At 33.6% G+C, this 18,490-nt stretch overlaps 1 protein-coding gene across 1 annotated transcript in view; it reads right to left on the bottom strand.

Moving 5' to 3' along the window:
* The window catches only part of LOC133321694 (cytosolic carboxypeptidase 2-like), a gene marked incomplete at its 5' end in the record, with an annotated part of 66,978 nt that overhangs the window by 31,018 nt on the left and 17,470 nt on the right, over nt 1-18,490 (bottom strand). Inside the window, one exon of the mRNA XM_061530781.1 lies at nt 7,806-7,874. Within this exon, the coding sequence (XP_061386765.1) occupies nt 7,806-7,874 (69 nt within the window). The remainder of the gene's footprint in view (nt 1-7,805; nt 7,875-18,490) is intronic.

Below are 18,490 nucleotides of genomic sequence, written 5' to 3' on the forward strand. Positions count from 1 at the left end.
TACAGTATTCACGACTTCCATATGAAATATTATTTTTTTATTTCCTTTCCGCATTTTGCCAGTTTAATATATTTAACATACTACTATTTTATAGACCGTTTTAAGTAAAACAATTAAAACAATTTTCTCAAATATTGTAAAGAAATTTCGAAACAAATCTATATTAGTAAAATAACCAGATTTTCCGTAGGGATTTTTACCCTAATTACCCGGCTATTTGACAGAAAGTTCGGGTACAGGTATCACGATATTCCCGGCTATTTATAACCGATTAGTATAAATTGGGTAGCATTTTAATTCTTATAAAAATTTCAATTCATGATGTGGTGTTCGGTTCCGTAGAATCTGGTATAAAATGCAATAACCGTGTAGCCGGGTACGTCTCCGAAAAAATATCCATAATTAAGATCAAAATGACTACCGCGGACAAAAATTTCAAAAAAAACTTAATCGTTTTTACTAAACGTAGACTTAAATTTTTTTGAGTTATCGTGTCCGCCATAAAAACACTTATTCGAGAAAAATGCGTTTAAATTTTCTAAAACACTCTTGCTGTCGCCTGATACTGACACAATAAATCGGCTATAACTTCAAGAGTGGTTAAGATTTTTATTTGAAATTTTAAAGGGACATCCTGGAATTCGTGTAGGTTCGTATTAATTAGAAGACCAAAATTCAATTTTTTGAAACCGAAAAGTAAAATTATCTTAATTTTAGTAAATAAATACAGTTCAAATCCTATATTACCTTCTTCATCGATGTTGTTTGTGTTCCCTGCGAAATATTTATTGCTGTAATATTTGTTTGACTACTTTTGTTGCATTTATTGTTTATACAAAATAATAAAACTACAGTGGTTTTTGCGTGTTAATTACCATACATTTTTTCTTCGTGGGTATTGGTGTAAAAGCTTTATTGTAGTTTTTATTTAATAAAATATAAATTAAAACTAATAAAAAATATATTTTAAGATAGAGATAGTGAATAGAAATTAAAGTACTTAATAAAATAATACATAGAAGAGGAGTTGAGATGAAATTTTCTACAACAACTAAAAACACAAGAAACTACAGAATTTGTTTGAGGTGACTGATGAATGGATTTGTTTGGGTGCTGGCGGTGATAGATGAGGACTGACTAGTAGTTATGTTGATGGTGGATTGATTTGGTTGGCTTTAGCATTAAGGAAAAAAACTCTCAACTAGAGTTTTCAAACTAATTAACTAACACAAGCGTACATACGTAAGCGTAGAGATTTAACGAATAGATGGCAATAAAATTAAGTTATTATTATTAGTTGTTGTTTTTATAAATATGTAAATGGATATATGTAAGGCAAGGCTCTGCAAGAATAGAGCCCAGGGTGAATATTCTGAATTATTTTATTTTTTAGCTTCTTAAACTAAATTGGCACGAAACGGGGTAGTTAGGCTTTAGCTTCATTTCACATAAAGAAGTTATATATATCGTTAATGCATAAACAAGAGAAAATAACAAAGTTATGAGTTTTTAGTATTATCAATAATAACAGCAAAATATGTAAAATTTACATATTTGAAATTTTCTTCTTCTTCCACTTCTTCTTGTTATTATTATAATATTAAAATGTTATCTTTAGTTTTTAGGCTTGGGGTATTTGCGCATTACTAGCTTAATGTTAGTTGTCTTATTAGTAAAAGTAAGTTTCGCATAAAACTAATAATGTTATTGTATGTATATACTGTAATTTATATATGTGTTTGTGTGTATTTCTGTTTGTCTGTTTATATTTGTATGTTTACTTAATAGTTTTTCGGAGAAGATTACTCAAGACTGTATTTGGCGGGGATGTGTGTGCGTGTGCATGTAACATTTTGTCTCTGTCGATGTTAAATAATTAGTTACGAATTTTACGAAAGAAATGCAAATTGATGTAAGAGACGAAGGAAGATTAAAATAATTTTAAAATTATAAATAAAATAATTTAATAAATAATTTAATAAAAAATTTATTTTGTTGAAATATTTAGGCATTTAACGTGGATATTCTATGAATATGTTGCATACCATACACAACTATGCTGTGAGGGTATTATAAGATTGTGTGGTCCCAAGAGTTTGTAACTTCACGAAATATTGGTCCTAGACCAAACTTTTTGTCATATCACGACTAGCAGAATCGATCTATTATAATAATTTATAACATCAATCTTTTGGGGTATCCCCCACATAACGGTTCACTCCTAATTTCGGTATTTAGAAAAGTTCGTGCACGTTTTCCAACCAAATTTCTTTAATTTTATGTTTTTGATTATCTTTAGGTACAAAACCTCCTTAAAAATTTTGTAAATTTTGGCCCATGGTTCGGGCTAAACCCCCCATATAACAATACCCTTCATCATTCTGTATTTTGGAAATTTTTTTCTTATTGAATTGGCTTTAATTTGATATTTTTTCTTCTCATTATGTGTCAAATCTTCCTAACACAAATTATAAATATCGGACCATGCAATGGTACCGCACCATTGTAGGTATTTTTACTTATTTATTTTTATTTTGAAAAAAAAAAATCGATAGCCCCAAATAAAGCCATTTCATTCGTTTGGGAGATTTAGTCGTATTTCCTCGCCGAAGTGGTTATAATTTAGCATTCCGATTTCCGTCGGGGAAAATATCCTTCCAGAAACTGTTCGATGTAGGTCTATATGTCGACATATATCCTATAAAAAGAAGGATCCGTTCCATTTTCGATATTTAGAAGCCTTAAGCTCCGAAATGAATATAATTTGGCATTCCGTATTCCATGCGAATAAAAAATTTCTTCCCGAGAATTTTCAATATAGATCCAAGGTTTACATGACTTCTTAGCCCTATATGTCTGTAATCCGGTATTTTATTTACCCAAATATTTAACCGACTAGCAATTTATTATGACTGCCCTGACCTTTGAGAATTGTAGACGGTATACATAGATCGGGCCGGTGGAATTTAGTGACGTATTTATGTTTCTTCTTACGCTGTTACGCAAAGAGGCACTCGTTGAAGCCGAAGTGTGGATCTCGAATTGTCACGGTTCGCAAAGCTTCTTCTTCTTCGCTAGTTCGTTGTTTTTTTAATTCCTCTGAAGACTTTCGGCAAACATGTTGCTGCTCCGAATTGATCGAAGAAACAGCTAACCATGATTCGTGTTCTCTTGTTTGTTTTTCAAATTTCCCCCTATAAATTAATTGTGGAACAGTTGCCACATGACGAAGCACGAACAAATTTTGTCGGTTTTCGATCTTCAAATAACTAAACGTTCGATTATTGTTTCATTTCGAGCTCATACGCATAGATCGACGATTTGTCACTATCAGAAATACCTTGAATACCGATTTCATTTCTTTGGGGACCCTATTAAAAAAATGTTTGTAGAATATTTGGACGTCAAAAATTCTCTTCTTGTGGTATTTAGATTCCCGAAGGAGGACATATTTTGATTTGATTGAGGGCATGTTATCCCAAGAATTTAATATAAAAAACCAGTGAGCGGAGCAGTATAGTCGGACGCGGCCGATCATATGATACCCTACACAACTACCACTAAACTCTATCGTTCTGCGGATTTTTATTCCGAGCCTGGGTAATACTTCGTGATAGTTGCACCCTCTTGCCCGATTAGAGGTCAACAGCACCACTTCCTTACACTGACATATTTTCCGAATATTCCCAATAATCAGTACGGCCCTCTTCACCGTGTGTTGCGTTGTGATGTTCAGCTTATAATTGTAGCGTATAGATTGAATCGAAAAAAACACAAAAAATTAAATTTTCGCTCCACTTCATCCCAAACTAATTGTCTGATCATCACCGAAAATTATAGGCGTTGTCCTTGACCACAACTGGAATTTCATGGAAAATTTCAAAGCGATCAGCGCTATATTTCCGCCCTCTAATGTGGCAATGGGATACTAAATAATATCTAAGTACGTAAACACCTGTAAATATTTAATGGAACCCCCATCCCCCCCCCCCCCCCATTCACGATTTTTTTTTTAAGATTTTAACTGGGCTGGCAAATGAATACCAATGCTTGTTAAGGTTTGTAACTTTGCACATATGTATTTGAAGATTTAAAAAGGAAGAAAAATATTTTACAAAAAATTTTTGTTGTTGTTTTGTTGTTGTTTTTTGTGATCAAAGAAAAGTCCTTATTTTTGATGGCGGGCATGATAACTCCTCACTGGAACATCGGAATCCGAAAATTCCAACGGTGTTAGAAAGAGTACATGTCTGGCTCTCGTATGAACTAGGATAATTGACCTCGCTCTAAAATTAACAAAATGGCGGACCTTTGAAAAAATATTTTTGGAAAATCGCCGATTTTTTACCAAAACCCAAGTTAAAAAATAAGGAAGATCTTCACCGATTGGCTTTATCCTAGTTCATACGAGAGCTATACACTCACAGAGAAACGTGTAAAAATTTGAAATCGATTGGGTTATTAGTTTTTGAGTTATCGTGCCCGCCATTCGCAAAAAAAATGTTTAGAGAAAAACGCGTTTAAAGTTTGAGAAGCCCTTCAGCCGACACTTGATGCTGACACAATAAATCGGCTATATCTTCCAGAGTTCTTGAGATTTTAACTTGAAATTTTGCAGGGACATTCTTGAATTAGTTTAGATTGGAATTAAGTCAACAAAAATTTTGACCCCGAGAATGGGGGGGGGGGGTCCCCTTAAGTGTAACTCCCACATCTGAGTACATACCATATAATTGGTATCTGTTTAATGGCCAACCACTCATCTTGAATAAGTTTAATGGCCAACATCATCTTGAATATAATGACCGATCTTTATCAAACCATACCTATTCTTTGGCCCGATCCCCTTCTCCATGTAAAAATTCGCAATATTTGGGCCATAATTGCGGCCTCTGGAGCGACCAGAAAAACCCACGAAAATTAAGTATTTGGTCCATTTCATCCCCTAAATATTAACCGATCTTTACCAATAGGGGTCTTCATTGGCCAGAAAATATCCTACATGCAAAATTTCGTGTAGATTGGTCTATAACTGTGGCCTATATCGTGTTGCAAACTCTTGTGGCTGCACAAAACTACAATACCCTGCCAACATAGTTGTGTAGGATATAATAATGTATGTTAAACAAAAACAATTGCAAACTCAGAGATGTCATACTCCGGAAGCGCTCGTACAGCTCCATGTCATTACAGAGCCTCATCCGTGCTTTACGGTCGAAATTGTATGCTTAGGGTCCATGGCTTTATTCGTCCTTTGCCATACTTTACTTGGTCAATCCGACCCAAACAAGTTAAATTTGCTGTCATAAGAAAATATTACAGATTTTTTGTCGTGTTCCTGCACGAATTCCAATCGGATTTTCCAGTTTTTCGGGTTTATGAATTGGCTTTTTCAGTGCAACTCAGGGAGACCAGAAGGAGTAGACCAATGGGTTCCATCTTTGGACTTGATCAGGACTTGGAAAAGATAACAGGTTGTGAAAAACTTGGTTCAAATCGGACATTCCATTCGCATGATATTGGTTTTATAAGTATTGGAAATTTTCACCCTCTGTGGGGGAGATACAAGAAGGAGTGGACCAATGGGTCCCATCTTCGTACTTGATCTAGGCCAGGTAAAGAAAATAGGTTGTACAAAGTTTCGTTAAAATCGGATAGTCCGTTTGCATGTTATTATAGAATTAATATTTATAACAATTTTGACCATTTTGTTGGGGACGTACCAGAAGGAGTGGACCGATATTCCCCATCTTCGAATTTTAACTAATTTTGGAAAGAAGATGTGCAAAGTTTGGATGAAATCGATAATTGCCTTCGAGAGTTATCGTGCGCACCAGCCAGCCAGACAGACGGACAACGGACGGACATGTGTAAATCGACTTCAAATTTTCTGAAACGGATTTGGTCCAAAGAAACATGGGGTCTAAAACCAATATTTCGATGAGGCACATTTTCACCGTATCAAAGTGTATATACCCTCATTAGCCATAAGGCTGAGGGCATAAAAGCCAAGTGGACACTTTTAACTGTTACTCACTGTAAATCATTTACTTTGTGAACTATGGAACAAAAACCTCACTGCACCATAACTCAAAAACTTGACCAATGACAAATTTTCTTTGTGGGTTCATACTACTTGCCAAGGGCTTTCATCCCCATTAGGAATTTTAAATAATTTCTTCATATATCGTAAATAAATAAATCAAAACTTATATCAATTTGCATTTTACGTAACAACGTAACAAATTTAACTTTTCCATGTAATGTTACGGAAACATTTTCATTACATTTTCCTTTGTGTGAAAGGGGATAAACATCGAAAACAACAAAAACACTAAGTAAAACAAAAACAAAACAACAAAGAAACTTTTGAAAATTCCTTGAGCTTTCTATGAAATTTCACAAACAACATCAGTTGTTTGGGTAACCAAGCGAGACACATATACGAGTACATACACACACAAGCTTAAGGAAAATGGAAAGGACTTGTATTTTTGTGTAGTGGTGTATCTGTGTAAGTCATTTTAGTGTCTGTGTAAATATAAATGTTCTGTGTTGGTGGCAGATACTGAAACAGAAAGACATACAGGAAGCATAGATGATAGAGAGGCAGAGAGCAGTTCAAAAATAAGTTTATAAAGGCAGTCAAATGAATTTGAAATTAAGAAAAAACAAACAATAAAACCAGGGCTCCAAGACTAGTTTACAACTAAATATACATACAGACACAGGTGGTTGAGTTGTTACAATTGCCTACACCATTGAACAAATATATAAGGAAATAAATTAAAAAAAAAAAACAACTAAATAATAAATAAAAAAATAACTAAAAAATAAACATTTAAAAAATGAATTGCATTGGAACCATTGAGAAATGGATATCAATAGTCAAAATTGGGATCATGATTATGTATAATAACACTGAGCACCAATAAAATCTTGAACCAATCGGGACCGCCAAAATTTGAAAGCTTATGATGGTAGGAGAAACCCCCTAGCTGGGTTTTGAATTATTAGCTAAGGGGGTTTGCTTAAATCCGCCTTTAATTTGGTCGAGTTTGAGTAGATTTTCAAATATTACGTACGTGTATCTCGTGTTTACCCCTTTATAAGATCTACAATCAGAAGCCTTCAGTTTATGGCGGTCCCGATTGGTCAACATTTTCAAGTTGAAAAATGTGACGCAGTATAATCTTCCTATTTACCTTATTTATATTTTAAATATTAGGATAATATCCATCTCTCAAATGTTCCACTGTACTTCTTTATAAAACTTGTTTTTTTTTCAAAATACAAAGAACTTTATTTTTGGTGTAGGATGTATTTGTTGACAGGACGTTTTATTGACAAATTACCAACAAAAAAATCTACTTTTTTTCACCATTTACACAAAACATTAAAATAAATAAATCACAAATATTACACAATAAATTACAACAACAAAAATTAACTACAACAACATGTTTACGTATAAGGAACTGAAAAAACCACAAAATTGTGTTATTTTGGCAAGTATCTGTTAAGTGGGTATATGATTTTTTATTAGTGTATTTTTTTCGTCTTAAGTGTTATGGTAGTATTGTTGTTATTGTAATGTTTTTTGTAAAATTAGTTTTTTTATGTGTAGGTGTTTATTGTTCTTTTTTCTAAGAAACACTTTTGCCTGTTCTCATTTTAACTTTGAATTTCTCTTCGATTATACATCCCTGTTCGGCCAATTTCTTTAATTTCAATGCCTTCTGTTCGCGTTTCTCGCGTTTACGTATTTTCTTAATGCGTTTCAACAACTTAGCGTTTCTCTTTACTTTATTCGGATTGTCATCGCAATAGTCCAGCAGCGTTTCACAAAATGCCCGGCCCATATGTTCGTAATCCTGTAATGAAAAGAATGATGAAATAAATTTTATAAAATCAATTAATTGCGAATTAATAAAAAAGTACATATAGAGTAACTTCCGGTATTGTGGACCACAATGTTCTTTTTTTGATATTGTGGGCGTACCAACGGTAAAAACTGAAAACAAATTGTTTTCACAACATAGTAGATTTGTTGACTAAATATATTCCAGGTCAAAAATCATATATATTTGTCTATAAAAATGTTATTGCATTATGTTTCAAAAAAACTCTAAGCTGCAAATAAAAATAACTTGGCGTGTAATGTGGACCAGTATGTGTGGGTAATGAGTATCAGTAAGTTAAAGGTAGGTTGTGGTTTGGTTAAGGTAAATTTCAATTTATTACACTCTTGGGTAACAATGAATGCAAAAATATATGGGTTCATATTTTGGAATAGCCCTCATTTAAGGGTACCGCCCCATTTGCTGTATTTTGAAGGTTCTTGCTTCATTACCCAACCGAAGCACCTGTAATTTCGCATATCGAGTTTTCACAGGATTGAATACCTCATCGCATATTAAATTCACCCACGTTTCGAACTCGTCCTCATGAAAAGGTCCCACTTTTTCATAGTGGTCCACATTACCCGACATTGAATATTTTTATTTAGAAATAATTATCGGCTTCAAAAATGAATAAAAATTAAAAATCGCCGATTGTAATTACAGCTAAACGTATATTTTTGTTTTTAGAAAACAAGAAAAACCACATAACTTCTTTATATTCGAGAAAAACAAAGTGTTCGACTATTATGCTAAAAAATGTTCAAATCACACTTTTACAATCAGTGGTACATTTTCTACTACTACATTTTCAACATTGCAATTATTTATTAAAAACCAATTATGATGTTTGTTTTCACTAATAAGGAAAATATTTATCAAGGCGACATTGACATATTTCAAGCATTTTCTTAGATATGGGGGGTGGTCCACATTTGACGCATGGTCCACATTACCCGAAGTTACTCTAATTCCGAGTGATTATGAATTAATTTAAATTAATTATATCGTAAATATTTAATTATTATATGAAGAACAAAAATATAGGTAATCCTGCACAATATTTTGGGCGTGGGACATTCTTGCGAGTATAAAAGCCCTTGGCGAGTGTATTGAGGACACAGAAGGGAAAATTCGCCAAGGGTCAAGTTATTTGGAGCTATTTGAGATGAGAAATATTTTATTACGTAGATTTCGTAACCTCTAGTCCTTGTGGGTATTTTCGTCATTATATTAAGTTGGGGAAAAAGAAATCCATTTTTTGTGTAAATTGTTCAAAACAGTTTTATGGTAGATTTTTAGCTCCGGGGCGATGGTCAAATTCGATAATTTCTCCGATTTTATCGACATTAACATCAAAAATTCCAGTATCGGAACCATAAACACCATTCACAATTATATCCGCTTGGCTTGCATTTTCACCGTTGTCGAAGAAAAACTTAAAATGTACCCAATTTTCTATTTGTTCACTTCATTTTTTAACACCCTGCAACTTACAACTGACTGCATCAAACAAAAAACAACAAAATATTTTTTTACTGCGAAAAGTCAATGAGCATAAATCTATCAGTACAGCCATCTGCCAAAAAAAATTGGATTTATTTTTCTTTATTCACGTTTACCTTATCCAGGCTCCGGAAACCTTCAACTCGAGATAGAGAGAGAATATATTTAAAAAAATATTCCTCATTCGTTTTAACACGATAGTCGCGAATAAATATATAAATCCTTTTCTTCATAAACTTTAGAGCAACCAGCAAAAAAGTCGACTCAAAAACTTGACGTTAACGAATTTGTCCTTCTGAGTTCTTGTCTCTCGTCATGTGATTTTATTCCCATAAGGAATTCTTCACCTCCCAAAAATCTTTTAATGAATATTTTCATAATTCCATTCATATATTTTTTATATTGTCCTTGTACTACACATAGAAAAATTTCTTATAATCGTGAGGAAGCCACTATTTTTTAAAAAATATGTAAACGTTTCATTAATATCAAAACTATTTTCCGTCACTTGGTGGTTATTAGTTTCGTAACCGTGTGTTTAGCTATTTCTCCCTTTTGATAACAGACTCCGTCTCTCCAATCACTCAATTGTGGTTACTTTAGTATTTAATTGTTTGTTTACATCAGACACCGCATTGCTATTATAAAATTCGCATATGTATTTTCCAAATTATTTCGATATAAATACCAACAACAGTATTTGAAGTTTTATGAATTGCATTCATAAAATGCAGAAATTCAGACATTAACAACGCTTTATGAACACTATTCATAAAATACATTAATTTTTTTATGTAACCCTTCAATATCTTATTGGGTAGAGTATTTTCTCAGGAAAATCTTTTGATATAGGTCAAATTTCTACGAAATAATTGCAGTGGTTTATGAGAAATTTCTGAATATTTATTATTTTCTAGTTATGTTTTATATCTTCCACGATAATATTGGCTGTAATTTAAAATTTCCGTATCGAAAAAAAAACCTAATCGCAGTTTTGATATGTCCTCCATATAAATATCCGCCCATTTTATGTATTTTAAAGAACCTATATAAATTGTATTCATCCGAAGTGTAAGTAAATTGGTATTTCAGGTTCTAAAATGATTTTTCAGCTAAGCATTTTTAATACAGTTCCATACCTTGTCGTGGCCTCTATACAAAAATTTTGCACTATTTTAGAATTAAGGTTTTAGGTTGTAACAATATTTTCTAACCGAGACTATCGTTTGAAATTGTATGTGATCTTTGGGGTCTGATGAGGGCTGATCATGATGGTATTCTTTTTTTGGATTTCAGATTCTCAGGAGGTATTTTTACCAAAAATGGTCAGTATACAAGCAGGTTTTGACCGGTGGCATTTTAGGTATTTTGAAAGTCCCATGAAGAAAACAAAAGTAAATTTTAGTTTCGGATTTTTAGAGGGTTAAAAAATATTTTTGAAGTTGTTTCCCAATCCCAAAGATTCTAACCGAAGAGACTGTAATTAGTTAAGCATTTCTGATTCTTAAAAGTAAAAAAAAAAAAATTCGTGAAGCAAATGCCATGTTTGGAGATTGCCTCATTATAAAAGGACAACCGCATTTTAAGTATTTTAAGGTCGTAAGCCTATTTTCCAATCGAAGTGGCTGTTACATTGTCTTCTGAGAGGACAAAAATTATTTATCATAGTACTTTTAAATATGGCCCCGCTTTTGACTGTTGCAATTTGGAATTTATGATTTTCCTCGAATAAAGATTATAAGATCTTATCCAGACCTAGCCCTCATGTTTCCCATATCTTACTTATTTTTTAGATCCTAGCATAATTTAAGGTCTTTAATTGGTAACGGATTTCTCTGCAAAATATTTTTAACCGAACCAATCTGGCTGTCTGTATGGTAAACGAGTTTTATCGCCAGATAAAGCTGGAGATGTCTCAATCGGAGTGGAAGCGTCTACGATAAGATGAACATTCAAAATTGGGAATTTTTATGAATTTCTGGAATTTCTTATGAGGGTTATACCGTGGTAAACGTTTACTATTAAGACCTGGCACCCAATTATAACAGAAAATATCACAAGCAAACAATTTGGTTAAAAAATCGAACTAAAAACGATTCAAAAAATCGTGGACCTACTTATCTCATTTTCAGTACCAACATCCGTATGGCTAGTAGCAATGTATGTGTATAGTTTCAAAGTTTAAAAAAGACAGGCGGGTGGGATTTCCGTTGAATATTTCGATGAGTTGCAAATGTAATGCAAAATTTAACCAAAAGATTAGAACATTCAGTTGTTGAATTAATCCATAGGTTGAATTTTTTCGTTTTACTTAAAAACTGGTTAGAAAAAATTTATGTGTCGGAGAGGTACTAAAATGCATGGACATTGTTTGAAAAAATGTGTACTTTCTTCAAGAGGTCTCGGTCCGAATTGAGTCCATTTTTATGGTATAAAAGTGTATGCACTAGTACATTTACATATAATATTTTAAATCGACTCGATTAACGAAATCCAGAAATACACCCTAATTGTTTACACATATCATTAATCATGATCGAAATGCCGATCAGCTGATGTTTGTTAGTATACATACAAAATTATTATTTTGCGCCAAAAATATTTGTTTGCAATTTGAAAAAAAAAATAGAAGAATTACCACAATGGAAATGTTTTTGCAATACTTTGATGCAAAAGTAAAAAAAGTACTAAAAACACAAAAATTCTATAAATAATTTTTAATTTTCTTTGATCTTTCATTTTTGTATTTGTCAACCGTTAAATTTAAAAATAAACGGCATGTAAAAACAGTTGCAAATTTTGGTACTTTGTGAGAGAGTTGTATTTTTTCGTACAAAACCCGCGTTGTATCTCAATAGTATCATGATTTCGATCATGATTTAAAATAAACCCTGCGCAACAATGATTTAAATTTGTATGAGAAATCATGGTAAATTCAGCCCGATTAAGAAAATAAACCCTGATTCACCTTTTAATCATGAGTAGATGTTATATGTAAATTCGCTTTAAGGCTAAGAATTTTAAAATACTTGTAATACTCCATCCTCAGTAAACTTAAAAATTACTGGTAATGTGTCCATTCACAACCAAATCTTCCGTTTACTACGAAAAATTAACCTAGTAAATTTTGCTGACCCGTGGAGATATTACAAGTAACCATCCCTAGATTAGTACAATTGAATTTTGGCAGGTATCTTCAAACTTAAATAAACCAACAGAGACTCATTTGTCCATTAAGAAAGTTCTAGGATAAAAGTTATATCACATATACACACACACAAATAAGATACTTATTCCCATTCCCAGATGGTTTCTGCTGATAAATGCTTACCTTGGCATTTCTACGGTTACCCCAAATGTCAAGATGTTGTTGTTGGTCAGTAAAAGAAGAAAAATTCAAGATAATTTGAGCATGACTCACAAAAAAAGGAAGTCACCCCAACATGTTCTGGTAATTTTAAGCTGATTACGTAGACAGAGAGAGAGAGCCAGTCACATAACTACATATACACAAATATATATTTTTGTACGTGGTTAAGCTGATATGTGATAGTTATAGGACTCTGTGAGAAATATTTACTCGTACACACTCCGTTTAGAGTTACCCTGAACTCTATTCTTCAATTCGATTGTTGTTGTTGGTTTGGTTACCAAGGTATAATTTTCATCATATCCTTGCTGTCATTGGTTGGAACATCCTTCTATGTGATGTTGTCGATGTTGTTGCTCTGAACAATCATCATTTATGATTCATTGTTGGTTTTTGTGGAGAAGACAACATGTGGATGTTGATTTGAGTGTGTGTGTGAGTTCAAATTTAATCGCATTAAATTTAATTTGCCATGCATTGCAAATGCACAGAAACTATGCTGGTTACATACATACACATGCATAAATTTATATATATATATATATATATATATGGGCAATATTGCCAATTTTTTAATATTCCATTTTCAAAAAACCAGCTTTTTTGTTTTTGTGGCACATCAATGATTTTTGGTACATATATAGAGAAAAATGTTCTGACTCCGAAACCGTTCGCGATCAAATTTTTGGTTGATGCGCGCAAAAGTTATCGAGGTTTTAATTTTGGGCATAAGAAAAAAATCTTAAAATTACGCCGTTTATTATATTGACCAAAAACGTTGATATATATCTTCCTCCGTAAAATAAGAATATGAATATATTATAATAATCGCGAAAAAGTTGCACATCTTCGCGAAATATGAGAAAAATAATGAAAATATAGGAGATTACGTAAATATTTTCATTATATTAATGACATACACACACCTAAAAATTAATTTAAAAATATCTACATAATCTAAACACCATGATGAATCAAATGATATCAAAATCAAACAAGTCCGTGTAGCGGTTTGTAAATCACAGCGACAACAAAACAAGATATTGAGGAAAAATATTTGTTTTTGGTTCGAAAAAATAATGTCATCACATTTATTTTTTTAATTTTTTACAAGAAATTTCAGAAAAAAATGTTGGAGTTATTCTGCTATTTTACCCGAATTTCGCCGAAAAAATTTACATATATAATAATAATCACTTTTTGTGTATAAGTATACGCCTTGCGGATTATATCAAGACCCTTCCGATAAATCTTAGAATTCTATAAATAGGAATAAATCTTAAAATAAAATAATATTATGAAATATACATTTTAAATTGCGTGTAAATCGCGTAATTCTCAAAATCATTTGATGCGCATGCGGTTTCCAGGCAGTACTGAAGTTTATCTTCCAATCCATATATATTTTGCGAAATTTCATTTGACGGCTAAGATGTGCCACACGTTACATTGAAGTACCCAAAAAATCGTAAAACGCGAATAATTTCCGAAAACTCCATATGCCATTAACGCGCATCCGATTTCGGTGTGCACCCTAAAAAAATACATCGATCTATACCAATTTCAATGTGGTCCATTAAGAACCACGGATGTGCCAGCAAAATCTATTTTTGAGATAAATTGCGTACATCTCTCTTTCGACTGAAGTTTTTAAAGTTCTCTTTTCGAAAAAGATCAAAATCCGTATGAGGTCATTTATTGAAGCGGAAATTATACACAGAAAACGCAAATAAAACCGCGATATTTTCAAAAACATTTTTTGCCAAATTTCGTGTTTTTGGAAGGCCAGTTCCCGCCGTTCTAGTAGATGGATTTTCACGAAGACGATTTTATATCATCCGAAACGTAAAATACCTTATTGATCGCGGGTGCCCATATCATTCAGTTGACAGATCTAAAAATTTGGCCCAAAAAATAGGTTTTTTAGAAATTTGATCGCACAAAATTCGCACCTTCGGATGAGTATTACTCTGAAGCTGTGCATACTACATACACAAAATACATATCAAATTACGCAGATTCGCGACTACAATAATCTTATAATCGATTTTTATAAATCCCTGTTTGGGTATTAAAGCTAGAAGTAGAATTAAAAAAACACTCAAAATCGAGCTTCAAAATGTCAGCATCATTTAAAGGTAGATGCAGGTAAAATTTTGAAAAATGATACATAAGGGGCGTAGTCCCCATTTTGTTGGCTTCGAGTTTTACTTTGACACGAAGACCGTGCAATGAGTGGCTTAGTCACAAATCGATAGAGAACATAAAAAAACTGGTTCGCCTCAACCTGTTTTTACACATTTTTTTACATTAAAGTAGACACAGCTTCCACCAAAAAAAAGTTTGGAGGTCGATATCATGAGCAGTTTGCAACGACAGATCAATTAACATAAAACTATTCACTTTCTTTCATATACTTAAGAAATTCCCGAGTTATAAAGGGGTGAACCTCCGCTTCAGCTATGTTAAAAAATTGGCAATATTGCCCATATATATTTTTAATGGTTTTTAAAAATGTTAAGTGTTTCTTAAATCTTCTTCATTTTAAATAATTTAATCACTTACAAATTATTAAATTTTCAAAATTCAAAATTAATGACAAAACTTGTTATAAGGGCATTTATATGGATTAAAAAAATTGGGCCTTATATTAGGCGTGGTTTAGATGAAGAGATGGAGATGTAGAGATGAAGAAGGAAACCTGGTGACAGATACAGACAGCGTGTTGAGGATCTGGAAGGAACATTTCGAAAAGCTGCTAGTATCAAATAGTGGCGATGAAGATGATACCCCAGAACCAATAAGAGATGATTGTATATAATGTATACCACCTAGCCAAGATGAGGTCATAAAAGCAATTAATCGGCTCAAGAACAAAGCAGCAGGAGCCGATGGGTTACCAGCCGAACTATTCAAGACTGGTGGCCAGATGCTGGTCAGGAGCATGCACCAGCTGATTAGCACAATTTGGCTAGATGAATGCATGCCCAATGATTGGAACCTCAGCATCCTGTGTCCCATGCACAAAAAAGGAGACAAGACGATATGTGCTATAGAGGAAAAAGTATCCTTCCCATCGCATATAAAGTGCTATCCAGTGTGCTGTGTGAACGATTGAAGCCAATGGTCAATGACATCATCGGACCATACCAATGCGGCTTCAGACCTGGCAAATCCACCATTGACCAGATTTTCACCTGGAAAAGACCCACGAAAAACACATCGACACATACCACCTATTTGTCGACTATAAAGCCGCATTCGACAGCCCTATCCGTTCAGAGGTGTTTAAAGCCATGTCTGCGTTCGACATTACTGCAAAATTAATACGGCTATGCAGGATAACTTTAAGTGGCACAAGGTCAGCAGTTAAAGTAGGAAAGGACCTATCGGAGCCCTTCAATACCGAACGAGGATTCAGACAAGGTGACAGTTTGTCGTGTGATCTTTTTAACTTCCTACTGGAAAAGGTCATACGAGACGCAAAGGTGAACAGAAATGGCACTCTGTACACCAAACAACACATGTTACTCGCCTACGCCGATGACATCGATATAATGGGTCGAACATTGCGAGCGGTAACAGCCACCTTTGAACAAATTGAAAAGGAGTCTGCCAAAGTGGGTCTGGCAGTAAACGGCGAGAAGACCAAGCTGATGGTATCAACGCGCAAGACGTCCAGTAGACTTCGACCAACTGTGGAACTTGCTTCGAGGTAGTTAAAGACTTTATATACCTTGTACCGTCTAAGTAAGCAGTTTAGAAACAAGGCCACCACCCGACAGACCAAACTCACACTTTACAAGACGCTGATACTACCCGTGCTATTATATGGATCAGAAGCATGGGTACTTGCGCAAGAAGATGAGGCAGCTCTTGGGGTGTTCGAGAGAAAAATTCTTCGAAAGATCTACGGGCCGATCTGCGTCGACGGTGAATATCGGCGTCGAATGAACCACGAGCTTTACAACTTATACGCAGACATCGACATAGTCAGTCGTATAGAGCTGCAGCGACTACGATGGCTAGGCCATGTTGTGCGCATGAATGAAGATGCCCCAGCCTTATATAAGGCGTGGATTTTTTTAAAGAATATTTTTCTGAGGCCTTATATGAGACGGTTTTTACCCTCAGATATTTTGAAGGCTTTCGAAAAAAACTGCAAGGTTCTTCATTTATGTATTTTTTTGTTTAATGCCTTCCCACAGACATTCACCAATATTCGAAAATCGACAACTGTGAACATCTTTCTTTTTATGTGGTTTATAAACCACATAAAAATCCATTAACAATTACTTTTTCTCAACATCTCCTCTTTCCTGCCAACACACTCACAAAGAGAGAATATTAAAACAAGTTAACACATTAATAGGTTTTCTGCCCTTCCGAATATATAATACATATCATCAATTGGTAATGGAAATGATTCAAAAAAAGGAAATACGAAAACAACAGAGGAAAACCACAGAAAAAACACAACAACTGGAAATGGAATATATCTTTGATATCTTCATTATCGAAATTCCAACAAAAAAACTGAAATGGAGAGAAATAAAATAAATAAAAAACCATCATTGTCATCATCATCACCAACAGTTCACCACAGAATCCAATAACAACTACAATCAATTTCACAACAACAATAATAATGATAATAATTTTATGTGGTTTATATTGGGATTTTATCTCCACGAAGAATAGAGAGATATATGGTATCCTGCTGATACTGATGATGATATTACAGCTACTGCTGGTTGTCCTTGTCAATGTTGTGGTGTGCTGGTTCTTTTGACAACTTTACTGATATTAAAACAGCATGAAAGATGACAGAGGACTCATGTTGCTTAATTTTTGTATATATTAATTTGATTTGTTTCAATATTCTATAGGGTTTCAGAAATCTACTTTTTGGAAACGATAAAGGGTGATTTTTAAGAGCTTTAGGAAAGATTAAAACAAAAACACATAAAATTCGGAAAATTTCATGAACTCTATATTTGAATCAATATTAAGGTTCATATAATTTAATTTTTGATGATTGTTGTGACCGTTACTGCGCCTCAAATCATCCATCCATTTTGTTTAATGTTAGCATACTCAGAGTGGATCTTCGGCCCTTTATAACTATTAGGCTGACGGCTGAGTGCAAGCGAGAAGCGTTGCTATGATATGCAGGGAGAGGATGCTATAAACCCCTGCTTGTGTATTCTTAGTTATGGCGCAAAAGTTCTCAAGTATATGTTCAGCATCTTGTCGTCAGCCTTAGGATCTGCTAGGCTTAGGCACAGTGAATTACGGCTATAGCGAACTAGTGGGGACCAATCAATTAATTTTCATATCCAAGATAAGGCAAAACATTGGCTTATCAGAAAAAAATATTTTTCAGTTAGAAATTGATAGGTTTCGTGTCTTTTACAAATTTGCACCCTCCACAATGGGTCAGTGGTCAGATATTTCACATCTTTAAACATAGTCTAGTTGGGATGACATGTAACGATGTATTAAGTTTCTATGAATTTGGTTAGACAGATATTTGTAAATCGATTCCTAATTGTCTGAAACATATTTGGTTCAAAGAAACATGGAGTCTAAAACCAATATTTCGATAAGGCATAGTTTTACCCTATCAAACCGGTTTTTTTACCTATATCATTGAGGCTTTACTATCTACAGAAGATCTCTTGAAGGAATTTATATTTCTACATTACCTTAT

Source organism: Musca vetustissima, unplaced genomic scaffold (assembly GCF_032173495.1).
Source record: "Musca vetustissima isolate MV318-11 ecotype Yass unplaced genomic scaffold, APGP_CSIRO_Mvet_v1 utg33886, whole genome shotgun sequence".
NCBI classification, from domain to species: domain Eukaryota; kingdom Metazoa; phylum Arthropoda; class Insecta; order Diptera; family Muscidae; genus Musca; species Musca vetustissima.